The sequence below is a fragment of the Eumetopias jubatus genome, unplaced genomic scaffold, assembly GCF_037043125.1.
Source record: "Eumetopias jubatus isolate StellerSeaLion01/CBP00866 unplaced genomic scaffold, mEumJub1_p1.0 scaffold_17, whole genome shotgun sequence".
In the NCBI taxonomy this organism is placed as follows: Eukaryota; Metazoa; Chordata; class Mammalia; order Carnivora; family Otariidae; genus Eumetopias; species Eumetopias jubatus.
The window spans coordinates 35,543,941-35,561,289 of record NW_028274823.1 but is presented as its reverse complement, the minus strand read 5'-3'; the positions used below and the strand labels follow the sequence as shown (position 1 = coordinate 35,561,289).

Here is a 17,349-nt window from a genome sequence, read left to right as displayed (position 1 = left end):
TATAGCTCAGTAGTAGACCCTGAAATCTGGGATTGTGGTATCTCCAGTTTTGTTCTTTTTCAAGATTGCTTTGGCTATTCGGGATCTTTTGTGGTTCCATACAAATTTTAGCGTTGTTTGTTCTAGTTCTGTGAAAAATGCTGGTGATATTTGATAGCAACTCCATTAAATCTGTGGATTGCTTTGGGTAGTAGACATTTTAACAGTATTTGCTCTTCCAATCCATGAGCATGGAATGTCTTCCCATTTCTTTGTGTCACCTTCAGTATCCTTCCTCAGGGTTTTATAGTTTTCAGAGTACAGGTCTTTCACCTTTTTGGTTAAGTTTATTCCTAGGTATCTTATTGTTTTTGGTGCAATTGTAAATGGGATTGTTTTCTTTTTTAAAAAGATTTTCTTTTTGGGTGCCTGGATGGCTCAGTCATTAAGTGTCTGCCTTCGGCTCAGGTCATGATCCCAGCGTCCTGGGATCGAGGCCCACATCGGGCTCCCTGCTCAGCGGGAAGCCTGCTTCTCCCTCTCCCCCTGCTTCTGTTCCCTGTCTCGCTGTGTCTCTCTCTACAAAATAAATAAATAAAATCTTTAAAAAAAAAAAGATTTTCTTTTTTAAAAAGATTGATTTAGGGGCACCTGGGTGGCTCAGTCATTAAGCGTCTGCCTTCGGCTCAGGTCATGATCCCAGGGTCCTGGGATCGAGCCCCTCATCGGGCTCCCGGCTCAGTGGGGAGTCTGCTTCTCTCTCTCCCTCAGCCTGTCGCCCCCCCTACTTGTGCTCTCTCTCTGTGTCAAATAAATAGAAACTTTAAAAAAATAAATGAATAGATAAGATTGATTTATTTCAGAGAGAGAGAGAGAGCATGCGCATGTGCAAGTGGGGGGAGAGGCAGAGGGGGAGTGAGAGGGACAAGCCGACTCTGAGTGGAGCATGGAGCTGACTTGGGGCTTGATCCCATGACCCTGAGATTGCAACCTGAGCCAAAATCAAGAGTTGGACACTTAACCAACTGAACCACCCAGGCACCCCTTAAGATTTATTTTAAAGCAGTCTCTACACCCACCATGGGGCTCAAACCCACAAGCCTGAGATCAAGAGTTGCATGCTCCATCAACTGAACCAGCCAGCATCCTCCCTGGCCCCCGGACTGTTTTCTTAATTTCTTTCTGCTGTTTCATTATTGGTGTATAGAAATGCAACAGATTTCTGTACATTGATTTTTGTATCCAGTAATTTCACTGAATTTGTTTATCAATTCTAGCAGTTTCTTGGTGGAGTCTTTTGGGTTTTCTATATATAATATGTCATCTGCAAATAGTGAAAGTTTTACTCCTTCCTTACTGACTTGGAGTCTTTTTATTTCTTTCTGTTGTCTGCTGTGGCTAGCACTTCCAGTACTATGTTGAATAAAAGTAGTGAGAGTGGACATCCTTGTCTTGTTTCTAATCTTAAGGGAAAACTCTCAGTTTTCCCCACTGAGGATGATGTTAGCTGTGGGTTTTTCATATATGGCTTTTATTATGTTAAGGTATGTTCCCTCTAAACATACTTTGTTGAGGGTTTTGTTTTTTTATCATGAATGGATATTGTACTCTGTCAACTGCTTTTTCTGTATCTATTAAAATGATCATATAATTCTTATCCTTTCTCTTATTGATGTGATGTATCATGTTGATTGATTTGCAAATATTGAACCACACTTGCAACACAGGAATAAGTCCCATTTGATTGTGGTGAATGATTTTTTCAATGTATGATTGAATTTGGTTTGCTAGTATTTTATTGAAGATTTTTTTAAAGAGATGGTGGGGTGTAGGAGAGGCAGGGGGAGATGGAGAGAATCTTAAGCGGGCTCCATGCCCAGTGCAGAGCTTAACGCTGGGCTCAATCTCACAACCCTGAGATTATGACCTGAGCCAAAATCAAGAGTCAGACACTTAACCAACTGAGCCAACGAGGTGCCCTTTTTTGAGGATTTTTGCATCTGTGTTCATCAGGGATATTTGTGTCTGGTTTCTTTCACATAACAAAATGTTCTCAAAGAAACAAAATAAAAAATAAACAAGTGGGACGACATCAAACCAAAAAACTTCTGCACAGCAAAATAAATCATCAACAAAGTGAAAGAACAACACACAGAATGGGAAAAAAATGTTTGCAAATCATATATCTGATTAGGGTTAATATCCAAAACATATAAAGAATTCATACAATTCAATAACAAAAACCCAAATAATCTACTTTAAAAAACTAGGAAAGAGGGGCACCTGGGTGGCTTAGTCGTTAGGCGTCTGCCTTCAGCTCAGGTCATGATCCCAGGGTCCTGGGATCGAGTCCTGTGTCAGGCTCCCTGCTCTGTGGGAAGCCTGCTTCTCCCTCTCCTGCTCCCCCTGCTTGTGTTCCCTCTCTGGCTGTCTCTCTCTCTGTGTCAAATAAATAAAATCCTTAAGAAAATAAAAATAAAAAAATAAAAATGAGCAAAGAACCTGAGCAGACATTTCTACAAAAAAGATATATGAAAGGCTAACAGGTACATGAAAAGATGCTCAACATCATTCGTCATTAGGGGAATGCAAATTCAAACCACAATGAGCTATCACCTCATGCCTGTTAGAATGACTACCATAAAAAAGAGAAGAGACAATAAATGCTGGTGTAGATATGGAGAAAAGGGAATGCTCGTGTATTGCTGGTGGGATTGTAAACTGGTAAGGCCACTATGGAAAACAGTATGAAGGATCCTCACAAAATTTAAAATACAACTACTATATGATCCAGCAATTCTACTTCTGGGAACATATCCAAAGATAACACAAACCGTAACTCAAAAGGATATCTGCATCCTCACGATGTTCATAGCAGCATATTTACAACAGCCAAACATGGAAACAACTTAAGTGTCCATCAATGGGTGAATGGATAAATATATGGAAAATTATTCAGCCACAAAAAATAAGGAAATCCTAGTTTCGTGACAACATGAATGGACCTTGAAAGCATCATGCCAAGACAAATAAGTCAGACAGGGAAAGACAAATACTATATAATCTCACTTACATGTGGAATCGAAACAAAACAAAACACCTCTAAGTGAAAGAGATCAAACTGTGGCTACCAGAGGTAGGGGTTGGAGGGTGGGGAGTTGAAGATGAGTAAGAGGTACAACATCCTACTTATGAGATAAGTAAGCCCTAGGGATACAGTGTACAACGTGATGACTGTAGCTAACACTGCTCATGATACAGGGAAGTCGGGAAGAGGGTAAATCCTAAGAGTTCTCATCACAAGGAGAAATATTTCTTTCCTTTCTTCTTTCTTTTCATTTTATCTATATGAGAAGATGGATGTTACCTGAACCTACTGTGGCAATCATTTCACAACATATGTATACTAAATCATCATGCTGTATGCCTTAAACTTATATAGTGATGTATGTCAATTGTTTCTCAGTAACACTGGTAAAAAATATCATACATTTAATGAGGTTGCACAACAGGGCATGTGTTTTCAATGTTCATCCATGTTGTAGCATGCGTCACTACTTCATTCCTTTCTATTGCCAAATAATATTCCATTGCTAGGATGCCCCACATTTTATTTATCCACTCGTTGGTTGATGGACATTTGGGTTGTTTCCACTTTTTGGGTCCTATAAATCTGCTATGAACATTTGTGCACATGTTTTTGTATGGACATATATTTTCATTTTTGGGGTATGTACCTAGGAGTGGAGCTACTGGGTTATATAGTAACTCTATGTTTAAACTTTTCAGGAACTGTCAGATTGTTTTTTGGAGCAGCTGCTTCATTTTACGTTGCCACCAGCAATGGATGAGGATTCTAAAGCTCCACAACCTTACCAACATCTGTTATTTCCCGATTAACAAAAAAAATTATAGCTATGCTGGTGGGTACGAAGTACTACCTTATTGTGCTTTTGGCTTGCATTTCCTTCATACGTAGTGACATAGAACATCTTTTTGTGTGCTTCTTGGCCATTTGTTTTTATGAAGATTTTATTTATTTATTAATTTATTTAATTAACTTATTTATTTGAGAGAGAGAGAACACGCACGAGTGGTGGGGGGAGGACAGAGGGAGAGGGATTCTCAAGCAGACTCTGCACTGAGTGTGGAGCCCAACAAGGGGGCTCAATCCACGACCCTGAGATCATGACCCCAGCAGAAACCAAGAGTTGTAGCTTAACTGACTGAACCACCCAGGGGCCCCATCCATTTGTATATCTTCTTTGGAGAAATATCTATTCAGATTTTTGCCATTAAAAAAATTGGGTTCTCTTTTTATTATTGAGTTCCTTAAGTTTTTTCATTGGGCAAATAAATAGCATAAGCTTCACCAAAACTTCCATGATCAGTACACCCACATTACGGTGCTAAGTATGTTATAGTATGTGAAATGTGGACATCACTGAAGCGATGTCATGGTGATTATTGCCCATGCGTTCCAGAGCTCTGATCCCATCCATGTCGCAGGTGAGACATTTCTATCTAATCACATTAGCATTTTGCAAGTTAGTAAAGCCCTAAAACATTAATTAGATTTTGTCAGGTTTTAAATTAAATGTGATACAATGATTTGATATGTGATTTAATAGATGATTTACTAATCCCAATACTTGAAGGTAATAACAACTTTCACTATAACTAAAAATAGAGCCAAATTGCTATAATAAAATCCATTGATGCTTTCTTTAAAAAAATTTTTTTTCTTGACATGTATCATATGATCTCACTGATATGAGGAATTCTTAATCTCAGGAAACAAACTGAGAGTTTGTGGAGTGGTGGGGGGGTGGGAGGGATGGGGTGGCTGGGTGATAGACATTGCGGAGGGTATGTGCTATGGTGAGCGCTATGAATTGTGTAAGACTGTTGAATCGCAGACCTGTACCTCTGAAACAAATAATACATTATATGTTAAAAAAAGAGAAGATAGCAGGAAGGGAAAAATGAAGGGGGGGGAATCAGAGGGGGAGACGAACCATGAGAGACTATGGACTCTGAGAAACAAACTGAGGGTTCTAGAGGGGAGGGGGTGGGGGGATGGGTTAGCCTGGTGATGGGTATTAAAGAGGGCATGTTCTGCGTGGAGCACTGGGTGTTATGAACAAACAATGAATCATGGAACACTACATCCAAAACTAATGATGTAATGTATGGTGATCAATAGAACATAATAAAAAAAATAAAGTAGATCAAAATAGTAAAAAAAATTTTTTTTTCTTGTGATGAGAATTTTTTTAAAGATTTTATTTATTTATTAGAGAGAGAGAAGAGAGAGGTAGAGAGCACGAGTTGGGGGGGTAGAGGGAGAGGGAGAAGGAGAAGCAGGCACCCAGCTGAGCAGGCAACCTGAACACACCGGGCTCGATCCCAGCACCTGGGATCATGACCTGAGCCCAAGGCAGCCGCTTAACTGACTGAGCCACCCAGGTGTCCTGATGCTTTCAAGCTTTAGCTAATTTGAAGTTTTACCTCTATGTGTATTTAACTATTGAAAATAACTTGATTTGTCTATTTGTAAAGTTTATTTGTCTTAATGCATTTAATAAACATCCTGCTTATCTAAAAAAAAAAAAAAAGTTGTTGCAAAACAATTACCAAAGTTCTCACTAGATAATTCAGAGGCGAGACCCACCTTCTCTTCCTCCAAAGGTTGGTCTCTTTTATAATAGCAGTGACTAAAATAAATGGTGCCAAATTTTTGGAGAGAGTCTTGTTTAATTCAGAATATAATTAAAATCTCATGTAGGTTTATTGGTTTTAGTATCCAGCAGAGAAAAAATATTGAAACTCCAAGAGATTTTGAATTAAATAGCTACAACAGTTTTGTTTTATTAGTTCTGACTGTGTGAAAAAAAATTATAAGGACAACTTCGGAAAAACCTAGTTCTTTTAGAGCCCCAAATGACTTTTAAAACAATAAAATAAACTATAAAACCTACACAAGTGATATTAAAAATTATGTAGTTCAATAAATGTGACATTCACAAATGTGGTTGTAATTTTTTTTTAACTATAACAAAATGAACATGGATCTGATGAGTGGATTTAGAAGAGGTGGTGTTATATAGCTTACCAGAATTAAGTGCTTCAATTTGCTGGTGAGCATTATGTAGTGGAGCTGGAATGTTCTATCAATGCCTTTTAAGATCTCCATCTACATCCCAGGGTCTGTGCCAATCAAAGAAAGGGATGATGCTTTCTTTTCCTATATTAGTGATTATTTTCCTAGCATTTTAATATTTATTTTTGGAAGGTTTGTAGATTTAGATCTTTTTTTTCTTTTGGTCGGTAGCTGAGTCATGCACAGAATAAACTATAAACCCGTATGATTTTTGAAGATGGAGCATAACGGCTGGCTAGTGATTTACTGTAAAGGCGTTCTATGAATTGGAGTGATCATCTCAATTGCTTGCTAGGCGGAAGGGGCAGGAAAAGAAGAAAAACAAAGATGAGGGAGAGACATTTTGTGAGAAAACAATGATCACAGACACCTGCTTAGTTCACTGAGGTCCCAATCTTTGAAGACCCAAATAAAACTCTTGAAGCCTCCTTTGAGCTTCAGATAGCGACTATCCTTTCTTTGTCCCCAAATCTTGTCTCTGTCCTTGGGACACAGCCAGAACACACTAGACTTTCACAGTCTCCCAGCACCTGCCTGACTTCTCCATCAGGCCAGGGGATGAGAATTATGACTGGTGGAATGGGCACAACATCAGACCGGGCCACAGAAGGACCAATGCTTTGCAAACAGCCCTCCATGGATGGCTTCCAGGGACAATGTACTACCTGAGCTTGTATGCAGACTTCACAAAAAATTTAAATAATTTTTACCTTAAAAAATGAGACTGCTTCCATTTTTTAATATCTAAAATCATACTTTACAAAGTATGAAATTTTTATATTGGAAAATTTCAAATCTACAGAGAAGCTGAAACTAGTACAATGAACATCAGTATACTCTTCACCTAAATTCACCAAAGAATAATTTTCTAATTTGCTTTATCTCCAATATCTCCATATCTTGTTTATCTGTATGTGTGTGTATAATGGTTTGTGTATATATATGTTGTGTGTATGTGTTGAACTATGTGAAAGTTGCAGATGTGAAGACCCTCACTCCTACTTCAGTCTGCACCTCCCAAGAATGACATTTTACCCACAATACCAATATCACATGTAACACAATGAACATTAATTTACTAATGTCATCTAACCTTAATTCATTTCCAGTTTTTCCCTTTAGCTGCCCAAATGTCTTTTATAGCTTTTTTTAAAAAAAAATCCAGAATCTTATCAATTGGTGTGATACTATGAGAGATTTCGAAAATCCTCATCCTCAACAATGTTTCACTCGATGGTTCTTTTTTTCTGTTTTGTAAAGATTTTATTTATTTATTTGAGAGAGAGAGTACAGAGGGAGAGTGAGAGGGAGAAGCAGACTCCCCGCTGAGCAGAGAGCCCATGTGGGGCTTGATCCCAGGACCCTGAGATCATGACCTGAGCCGAAGGCTGACACTTAACTGACTGAACCACCCAGACACCCCTCACTTGATGGTTGAATTATTAATTTTATTTGATCAAGTTTTTTACATTTGTTAGCTGGCATCCTTCCAGCTTTACCATCCACCATCCCTCTCTCTCTGAGCATCACTATGGAGAGTGAGACTATGAACTGTTATAATCCAAAATGTGCTTTTGATACTTAAACCACCCCAAATTTGGCCCATGGAAGACTAATCAGGGTGGTGTGTCTCCTGTGGTTTCTAGCAAAAGATGCTAAAAGTACAAGAGCTCACCTTGTACTTTTCCTTCCCCAGACCTAGAATCAGCCACTTCTTCAAGGAACTGCTTATACTATGAATAGGTCACACATCCACATGGTTCAATTCTCCAAATACTCAGAGTATACAGCAAGTTCTCCCTCCAACTCCACCTCTCGCTTCATAGGCAGCCGATGTTATTAGTTTTTGGGTCATCTTCCAGAGATAGTTTACCCAATAGAACAAAAGCACAGATAAATATCCTTACTCTTTCCCAACTTTTTAACTCACATGATAGCCTATTATACTCCCTGTGTTTGTCTGTCATCAGATTCTGAAAAATGCATAACTCAACCCCCAAAAGATTAGGAGCCTTTAGGCTAAGTTTCAGATGTTTCAGAAAGCTCAGGGAGGATGACTTGACCAAAGCTGCATTGACAACACTCACATGCTATTCCTTGAATATTCGTCCCTCTCTACGTTCTCTGACAATTTCTCATTTTTCAAACATCACTTCCTTGGAGAATACTTTCTCTTCCTTAACATGCCCCCTCCCCCAACTAGGTGACGTCCCCTGGTTATTAGGTTTCGGATCATTATGTACTTCTCCTTCCTAGCACACACATAAGACACAGCATTAAAATTTGTTTCCTGCCTCCGTGAAGACAGGAACTACATCTGTCTTGTTCACTGGTGGCACACAGTAGTTGCTCTACAGAGATGTGCGCAGTGAAACTCGAACTCAGGCCAGCCGGCTTCCAGTCCACTCTTCTTTCGTCTGCGACCCGGCTTTAGTCGGAGAAATAGTTCCAAGATGTAAATTAAAAAAACCTCAGTAGAAAAAGCTGGGAAATGTGTATTTCCACGATTAATGGAGGACCTTAGCAGAAACTGCTCACCGCGAGGTGTGACGACCGCAGGAGGGCGTCAATCAGGAAAATGCCCCCTTGCCCCTCAGGCGAGTGGAGCTGCACAGAGCCGAGGCCGCAAGAGGGTAGCGCCACGGATTCAATAGAAAACACGTGCAAAACGGGAAAGCGGTGCTGCGCGCAGCTGCGACCCCCAGGACCCGGGGATAGGGGACACAGAGCAACCCCATCGGGGCGGTTACCTGGCACCGTAAGACCCAGGCTTTCCCCTGATTCCTTCCCGCAGCGGCTTCTGCCAGCGTCCTCACGGAAGTGGCTGAGCGCGGGGAGCCCACAAATGAAATGGGCTGGAGCGGCCACGAGTCCGGAGCACCTGAGTTTAGTCGTCCTTACCCCAACTGGGACGTAGCTAAGGGCTGGATTTCTCTCTCTGGAGCTGCCCCAGGAACCCAGGGCCCGCTCCCGCTACGAGCTCCGGAGACGCCCCGGGCAACAAGCCAGTGTCACCGTTACTCCAGGGAGCGCTACTCTCAGGCCTGCGAAGGCGCGGCTCTGCCGGTGGCCTCTACGCCTGCCAGGCTCGAGTCTAGCTGCCCCGCGCCTGGGGCCGGCTGCTACCACCCTGGGCCCGGGCCTGGACCAGTGCCCCTCGGGTTTCGGCAGAGTTGCCTCCCGGCAGGAGCTGGGACTATTTGAGTCCGTGTTCCAGGAGCTACTTTCCTCGTGTCTCCCCACGACGGACGTGGCCCTGGGCTTCCTTCGAGGGCTTTCCGGGCCAGGGTGCCTGGAGCCCCGAGCGACGGCGGCGGCCGGGCACCGGGGAGCAGGGTCCCAGGAGCCTGAGAGCGAGCGCGTCCCGGGGGGCGGGAGCTCGGCCGGCGGGGGCGGGCCGAGGGTGGGGGCGGGAGGCGGCTCCCGGGGCTCCGCGCCATTGGCCGCAGGGATGGGCGGCAGGAAGGGGCCAGAGAGCGCGGCCCCACCCCGTGGCCGGCAGAGCCTATCGCCGGGAGCGCGGAGCGCGGATAAATGTAGCGCCGCGGCGCGGGCCGCCAGCTCTCCGAGGGGCCGGAGCGCAGCGGAGCCATGCAGTACCCACACCCCGGGCCAGCGGCGGCGGGCACCGTGGGGGTGCCGCTGTACGCGCCTACGCCGCTGCTGCAGCCGGCGCACCCGACGCCGTTCTACATCGAAGACATCCTGGGCCGCGGGCCCGCCGCGCCCACCCCCAACCCCACGCTGCCGTCCCCCAACTCCTCCTTCACCAGCCTCGTGTCCTCCTACCGGACACCGGTATACGAGCCCACGCCGATCCATCCCGCCTTCTCGCACCACTCCGCCGCCGCGCTGGCCGCCGCCTACGGACCCGGCGGCTTCGGGGGCCCTCTGTACCCCTTCCCGCGGACGGTGAACGACTACACGCACGCCCTGCTCCGCCACGACCCCCTGGGTAAGGCGGCCGGGGTCATGGCGGGGCCGAGCCGCGGCGGCGGCGAGGAAGGCGCCACCCGGCAGGTGGCAGCGTCCAGGAGGCGGCGGGGGCGGAGGGGGAGGCAATAGAAAGTTGTGGCAAAAGCGATCGAAAAGCGGCTCTCGGGCGCGCGCGGGGACGGGAGGCGCGGGCCCCAGTGGCGCGCGGCCGGGGCTGACCGCACCATGACTCAGATTGGTTTTCCTGCACCTTGCAGGCGTCGGGGCGCGCGGGCCCGCGCGAGACCTCTGGCACTGCCGCGGGGGCTGGCGGCCGAAGGCAGCCCCGGGGCGCGCGCGTCGCTCGGGGTGGGGTCCTCTTAGCTGGAGGGGCGGGGAAGGGAATGCCGAGGCGCCCCGGGCCGGTCCTGCGGGGCAGGGATAGCTGCTGGGCCCCGGCGGTTACGAGGCTGGACCTGGTTCAACAAGCTTGTGCAGTGAAAGAGCCTGACCCTTTCCGTTCATACAGGAAATCTTGAGTTCTCGATAGGAGTAAATCTGGTTTCAGAAGCTGTTAAGTGTTTTCCTGGCTGCATGAAGCAGACCCTTCCCCCGGAGTAGTGCACGCTGCTGATTATTTTATCGACATCCTCAATACAGACAAATTCAGGAAACACTCGACTTCTGATAGCCGGGATCCGTTTTTCTGATATTGTTCATTTCCTCTGTGTGGGATGTGACTTTATGGCAGCTAAAATAACCAGTTGCTTCCTTTTTTTTTTCCCCCCGAAGCTGTTTTGCACTAGTCTGAAGCCTGACGTAAGCAAAATCTGGGGAAAAAAAAAACCCAACAATGCCAGCTTTAAAAGTGTTTGGGGGCAGGCCTGCAGACCGACGGACGGACGGACTGACTGACTGACAGGTCTTTGGAGTAGGGAAGGCAGCCAGGACACCTAGGGCATATGGTATTCGCGGGGCTTGTCCCCTCAGCGCTCGGCCTAAGAAATAAGCCAGCGGTGACTCGCGCTCCGGGTGGCCCTTGCCGGCTCTGGCATCTGAAGCCCCGGGGGAAATAAAGACACGGGGCTCCTTGCCTTGGGCCACCAGGGTTTTAAATTTACTCTCTTGCTATTGGCAGCTTCTGTGGGGACCCTAGAGACGAACTAACATTTTAATGCCTTCATGTTTATGACGCGGCCTCTAGGTCAGCCCTCCACCTTCCTTTCTCGTCGTTAAGATCTGAAGGGGATTATATTGTAGCTCTTTTTTTTTTTTTTAAAGTTATTGTATATTTGATTCCAGCTTCGAGGGTTTGGTGCGGTGGCCCCGGCGTGGCTCTGCTGGCCTGCTGGGGCGGGAGCGGGACCCTCGGCCGGGCCGGGCCTGGGGCGAACGTTTTCACAGAGCGCGCCCTGGGTTTCCTTGGGTTACTGCTGGGACCGCGCAGGAGGAAGCGAAGGGCTTTTCGAGATAGACCAACAGGAAACACATTGACGGAAATGTTGCCATAGCCCACGGCGTAGCTTTAACTGGCCGCCCCCGCCGCCGGGTGTGAAATCAGAGGAGGCCGCAGCGCCCTGGAGCCAGGATTGGAAGCTCCACGAGCTAGCGGCCTAACGTCGGCGCCCGGGCCCCGAGGACCTCCAGAGCAGGCTCCAGCCGGCGGCGCCTGGCCGGAACGCCCCAAGGAGGGTAACAGCCCGGTTCCTCCCCAACAGACACACACTCGGGTATTTGGAAAGTGCGGCTCACCAAGGGACAGGGCCTAGAGGTGCAAACAGTTCTGTATAAATTCGAGAGCGACTTGTTAAAAGAGTGTCGTGGTATTTTAGGCTCGATTTATAGTGGGTGTTCTTTTGGGGATCAAAAGATCTCTGCGTTTGAAATCAGCTATGGCTGTGATGGCCGTTCGTGTGCCTCTGAGTGTACAAGGGTGGTGTATGTGCATACGCAGTGTAGGTGTGTGTGCTTTCGGGTGTGTCTGTCCCTGAGTATGCACGTGTCTTGGTGGGAACGTATTGGGTCCTTGTGGGTGGGTGTATGTGAACTTGCCTTAGTTGAGTGTCCTTCTGCGTCCCCTACTCCCCAGGGCCTGGCCGCTCCAGGTCTGTCACTAACCGCTGCTCTCGCTGCCCGCAGGCAAACCCCTGCTCTGGAGCCCTTTCTTGCAGAGGCCTCTGCATAAAAGGAAAGGCGGCCAGGTGAGGTTCTCCAACGATCAGACCATCGAGCTGGAGAAGAAGTTTGAGACCCAGAAATACCTCTCTCCGCCCGAGAGGAAGCGTCTGGCCAAGATGCTGCAGCTCAGCGAGAGACAGGTGAGCGCGCCTGCGGGCTCGGGGCAAATTCCAGGGGCGGGGGGTCGCGGGGCGGAAGACAGACGTGTCGCCAGCCGGGCGCTCGGGCGTGCCGTGTCGCGCTAACGCCCGGAGCTCTGGCCGGCTCGACAATCGCCGAACAGCTTCTCCGTTACTCCCCAGGTCGCTTGGGTTCGTGGCAAGTTTTCTTTCTCTCTTTCCTGTAGGTTAAAACCTGGTTTCAGAATCGACGCGCTAAATGGAGAAGACTGAAACAGGTATCGACGTGGTTCTGTTTCTATGGAAATAAATATTTTTATCATGTTATCTCAATGCGAGGCCTGTTATGGGTTGTATGCAAAAGTCATTTGAGAGACTATTTAACCTCTTCACCTTGATTAAAAAGGCAAATAGTCCTGCTGAAATTCAGGATGAGTTGCTCAGGTGGCAGTAATGCTAAAAGCACCTAATGCAGTTCCTATATCAATTATGCTTGGGTTTTCACACACTGGTTGGTAAAACTCCGGGCTAATTGTTTTATAAACTCCATATGTTGTTTATCTAATTAACGCAGGAAAGATAAAGTAATTGACAGTAAATGACTTAAGCAGTTATCTTTGGGAGAAAATTGTTTCTTTTATTTACACAGCCATAATAAAACCAGGCAGAGCTTAAGGGTAAATATAAGGAAATAAACACCTCTAAGTCTTGTTTGCACTGTTTTTTTTAGAAGAATTAAATATCAAAGAGCTTAAAATTATTTCCCATCTAATACCAGCTCTTAAAATGAATATAAGATACGTAAGAGAATATACAAGCCTATTTGGAAAGTAGCTTAAACTTACTAACAGTCTTTTTTACAATGACCTTGTTACGCAAGATGTGATAAAAAGTAAAGGCTAATTCAGTTTTCGAAAAACCTCTATTGACTTAAAGCTGAAGATTTGCTTTTGATGTTCCAATCTGGATGTCTTCTCCAAAGTTACCTGACAATTGCTGAATTGTTCATTTGCCATTGTATATACAGTTTAGGATAAAATATTTTTGAAAACAATAATAGGAATGGGGAAATTGAAAGCAGTGTACATTTTTAAATTTAGTGATAACTTTTTCATTAGAAGTAAGATGGTGTCACAGAGAGCACTTTGAGACAGAAAATAAATTTCCCATAATTTCATTATTCTAACATGATTTAAAAATTTGTAGATTCCCTCTCAATCTCTGACCTTGTGCATATATTTGTTACTTAATTGCAATCCTGGTGAATATATTATTCTATAGTCTTGCTTAAAAAACCCTTAGGAATATATCATATTTCTTTGTAGTGTTTATGTCTATTTTAGACAAACAATTAAAAATTCACTCACTTACTTAGTTCTTGGTCAAAGGCTTGACTGCAGTTTACCAGGGATTTTTAAAATAGTGGTTCCTGGGGCGCCTGGGTGTCTCAGTTGTTTAAGGATCTGTGTTCGGCTCAGGTCATGATCCCAGGATCCTGGGGTAGGGCCCTGCATTGGGCTCCCTGCTCAGCAGAGAGCCTGTTTCTCCCTCTCCTACTCCCCCTGCTTGTGCTCTCTCTCTTTCTCTCTGTCAGATAAATAAAGTCTTTAAAAAAAAAAATAGTGGTTCCTTTGTAATATGGGAATATATTTTCCAGAAATTTCCCCTGGATTATAAGTAAATTGTAGTTAATTGTCTCCCTTTACAGTTGGCAGCATTCTTCCAGTTCTGCATTTTTACCTTTGCCATGATTTTGTAACTTGTTATGTGTATTTGTAAGTTTATAAATTTACTACAGAAAATGGATGAAAAATCTAATAATTTTGAAACTTTCCCTTAATTCACTACTTAGCATTCATATTTTTTAAAGGTCTGGAAGACCCTGTTAATTGGCAAGGTTTAAAAATACTTGAAGAATGAAGATATCTCTCCCTCCCCTAAACTTTTAAGAATCTTGAGACCATGAGTATGGGCTGGAGCTAAGTGTTCATTTGACACAATACATTGTTTATATTTGTGACTGGTTGTTCTTATCTGGCAAGAGAATAATTTTCTTTGATATGACAGGCACTTTTCTTCCAAAATGAGAAGCACAAGTATGTATTTTCTGAATAAAGATTATAGCTGATGAAAGCAATAGATAAACTAAAAATTCTAAAGATGATAGAGAATGAAAACACAGTTTGATTTATGTATCTTATGTCTCCATATTTCACAAGCCTACCAATTTCCGTTTTCATTCCTTTCATTCAGGAGAACCCGCAAAGCAATAAAAAAGAAGAACTGGAAAGTTTGGACAATCCCTGTGACCAGAGGCAAGACTTGCCCAGTGAGCAGAATAAAGGTGCTTTGGATAGCTCTCAATGTTCACCATCCCCTGCCTCCCAGGAAGACCTTGAATCAGAGATTTCAGAGGATTCTGATCAGGAAGTGGACATTGAGGGTGATAAAGGCTATTTTAATGCTGGATGATGACCACTGACATTGGCATGTTCAGAAAACTGGACTTGGGAATAACATTTGCTACAGAAAATCTCCATAGACATACTGGAAAACTATGAGAAAGGGAATCAATTTTCTGGTATTCTGGAAACCTAAAATATTTGGTGCACTGGCTAAGCAGCAAACTTACACTGAAACCTTAATTTTGACTTAAATGGTTTATGTACTGATTGTAGGTATATGACGAAGGGACTCTTCACTGGTTAAATTCACCCCCTTTTTAAAAAAGTAAATTTGTTTTTTTATTTATAAAAAGTAATTTTGAACTTTTGTTAAATTTTTAAGTTATAACTAAAGGTTTTAGTAGGATCTTCTTGAATTTAATCTGTATCTGCATCCCACTTAATGGAAAAGCAAAAGGGCACCCCAGATCCAGAGGTTTGCCTTGCTCATGGGGCCCACATTTCAGGCAGCCTTGGACTATTTTAAAAAAGAAACTTCCTTTACTTTTATATTACATTCTTATTTTAGTATATGTGCTGCCGAAGCACTATATTACATTTTTATACTGCTGCCTTAAATCCAATATGATCTCAGAGCTCCTGTCTCGGGGATGTGTGTGTTCTTTTTGTCAGCGAGATCTAGTTGATGAGAATCTTAAATGCTTGTTTTGCACTATCACTTAGTACCTTATATGAGCAAGGTGTAAAGGGAATAGTACAGTCCAATTCAAGCAGAGAAACTGACTCATCGGGGACTAAAATTAATCACAGATGAACTAGAAGTAGCAGGTTAATTAAATGTAAGTAGACTGTAGATACTATGTTTTATATCAAACTGTTTATAATGTGTTGTATATATAATTGTTCACTGTAAAAAAAAAAAGACCAAAATGGTGTTTTTTTAAATGAGTAACTTGTGTATAAAATAAACCCGTCGGTGGGACGACTGACCTCGAGGGACCAAGCATTCTTCCAGTGAAACAAACGCACACCTCTTACTTTTCCTTCCAGCGTCTCCCGGGTCCCGGCGCGGGGGGCGCGGGGGGCGCGGGGGCGCGGGACGCGGGACGGCGGGCGGGTGGGCGGGCCCCGGGAAGTAGATTTGGGACTTTCCCTCGAGGGGGAGGGAATTCGGGTGGGGGAGGGGCTCGACGTGTGTGCGTCGCGGCAGGGGGGGAGGCTCCCGCCCCCGGACCCCCGGCTCGGCGGGTCTGAGACCCCGGCGCGCCAGGGGGCTGGAAGAGCCAGGGCCGAGGCCGGCTGCGTCGCGGAGCGCGGGGCCGCAGAACCCCATCGATTCGCCTCGGCTCCCTGGCTGGCCCGGGCCGCTGTCCTTGACCTGAGTGAGTCAACACGGCGTCATCCCTTGGCGGCCGAGCCCGGGTAGGGGGGTCCTCGGAGGGGGTGGGGGGAGAGTGCCAGGGAAGAGCGGGGAGGTAGTTTGTGCGAGACCACGGGTCTCAAGCTTCGGCGAGCTTCGGAAGCACCCGCAGAGCTTCTTGAAACTCTTGGCCAACCGTGTCGCCAGAGTTTCTGATTTGGTAGGTCTAGGGTGGGACCGGGAATTTGCACTTCAACACGTGCTCGGGTGATGTCAAAGTGGCTGGTAGGAAGACCGCGCTTTGAGAACCGCCGTTCTAAGGTGCTCCTCGAGTAGAAGCAGCTGGGGCCCGCATACACCCTCACTCCTCTCTCATCTGCTTCCCTTCTCCCAGTAACTCCTCCCAGGGCGGGAGCCGGAGGCGGGGAGGAATGAAAGGGAGAAAGAAGGCAACGGGGCTCATCTAGGCCGGTGGGAACCAGAGTCTGGTGGCTATGGGACCCTGGCAGGGCCGGGGAAGGGCTACTGTGAGGGGGGAGAATGGCAGTGCCAGATAAGGGGGGTGTGGGGCTGAGGGGAAGGATGGCCTGAGGTTTCTGACTGGCCCAGGGACTGCGTCCGCCTGCTTGTCTAGTGGAGTCATCAGGTCCCTGACATTCCAGGAAAATGAGGAGGGACTTGTTGGGGAAAAGGTTCCGAAACCTCTTCTTCTAGCCTGGGCCTCCCTCCATGGAGGCCTCTAGTTATTTGTGGAGGTGGGTGCCTTCTGACTGAGGGCACCTGAAGGAACGACTCTGCCGCTTGCATGGCTGACCAGGGCTATGGTTCCCCAGACATGGGCACTCCAGTGAAGACAGAGTGAAAAGGTTATTGCTTTTAGGGAGTTGTTACAGCCTGTCTCCTTAGATTCCAAGAAGGCCCCTGGAATTGCCTGCAAATTTAAATTTCTGAGAAAATTAGCACCAGGTCCTTAAGCAGAGAGGTGTGACTAGGCCTGGAAGTTTAATAATTTGGTTGGAGTTTTAGCTCCTGGCCTCCGTTCTCTCATCTGTGGAATGGAGATGGTCTAGTTGATCTACCTGATCCTTTCTGGCCCCCAAATTCCCAACTCAGTTCAAGCTCTATCTTTATGGTTCCCCCTATTCTCTATGTCTTCTCAGTGTTCGAACCTAAAGTAGACCTCTAGGTCTTCTGGAGTGTCTCCCTTCCCATCAGCTGCAGGCTCCAAAC

At 45.6% G+C, this 17,349-nt stretch overlaps 1 protein-coding gene and 1 long non-coding RNA gene across 2 annotated transcripts in view; one reads left to right on the top strand and one right to left on the bottom strand.

Annotated features, from left to right (window-relative positions):
• LOC148162153 (uncharacterized) overlaps positions 1 to 9,496 on the bottom strand; it is a 43,984-nt gene extending 34,488 nt beyond the window's left edge. Inside the window, exon 1 of the long non-coding RNA XR_015767141.1 lies at positions 8,893 to 9,496. This is a non-coding gene — a long non-coding RNA (uncharacterized LOC148162153). The remainder of the gene's footprint in view (positions 1 to 8,892) is intronic.
• Positions 9,497 to 9,642: 146 nt separating this feature from the next.
• Positions 9,643 to 15,783, top strand: HHEX (hematopoietically expressed homeobox). Its single transcript, XM_028098446.2, has 4 exons — positions 9,643 to 10,097; positions 12,197 to 12,375; positions 12,582 to 12,632; positions 14,608 to 15,783. Exons 1-4 carry the CDS (start codon positions 9,734 to 9,736, stop codon positions 14,824 to 14,826), a joined length of 813 nt encoding a protein of 270 aa, XP_027954247.1. The 5' UTR covers positions 9,643 to 9,733; the 3' UTR covers positions 14,827 to 15,783.
• The last annotated feature ends 1,566 nt before the right edge of the window (positions 15,784 to 17,349 follow it).

Excerpts from the sequence above, each read along its gene's own strand:
- HHEX (XM_028098446.2), top strand. The coding sequence starts at position 9,734 with ATGCAGTACCCACACCCCGGGCCAGCGGCGGCGGGCACCGTGGGGGTG. Across the intron at positions 10,098-12,196 it reads GCTCCGCCACGACCCCCTGG|GCAAACCCCTGCTCTGGAGC; the intron begins GTAAGGCGGCCG and ends CGCTGCCCGCAG. Across the intron at positions 12,633-14,607 it reads AATGGAGAAGACTGAAACAG|GAGAACCCGCAAAGCAATAA; the intron begins GTATCGACGTGG and ends CCTTTCATTCAG.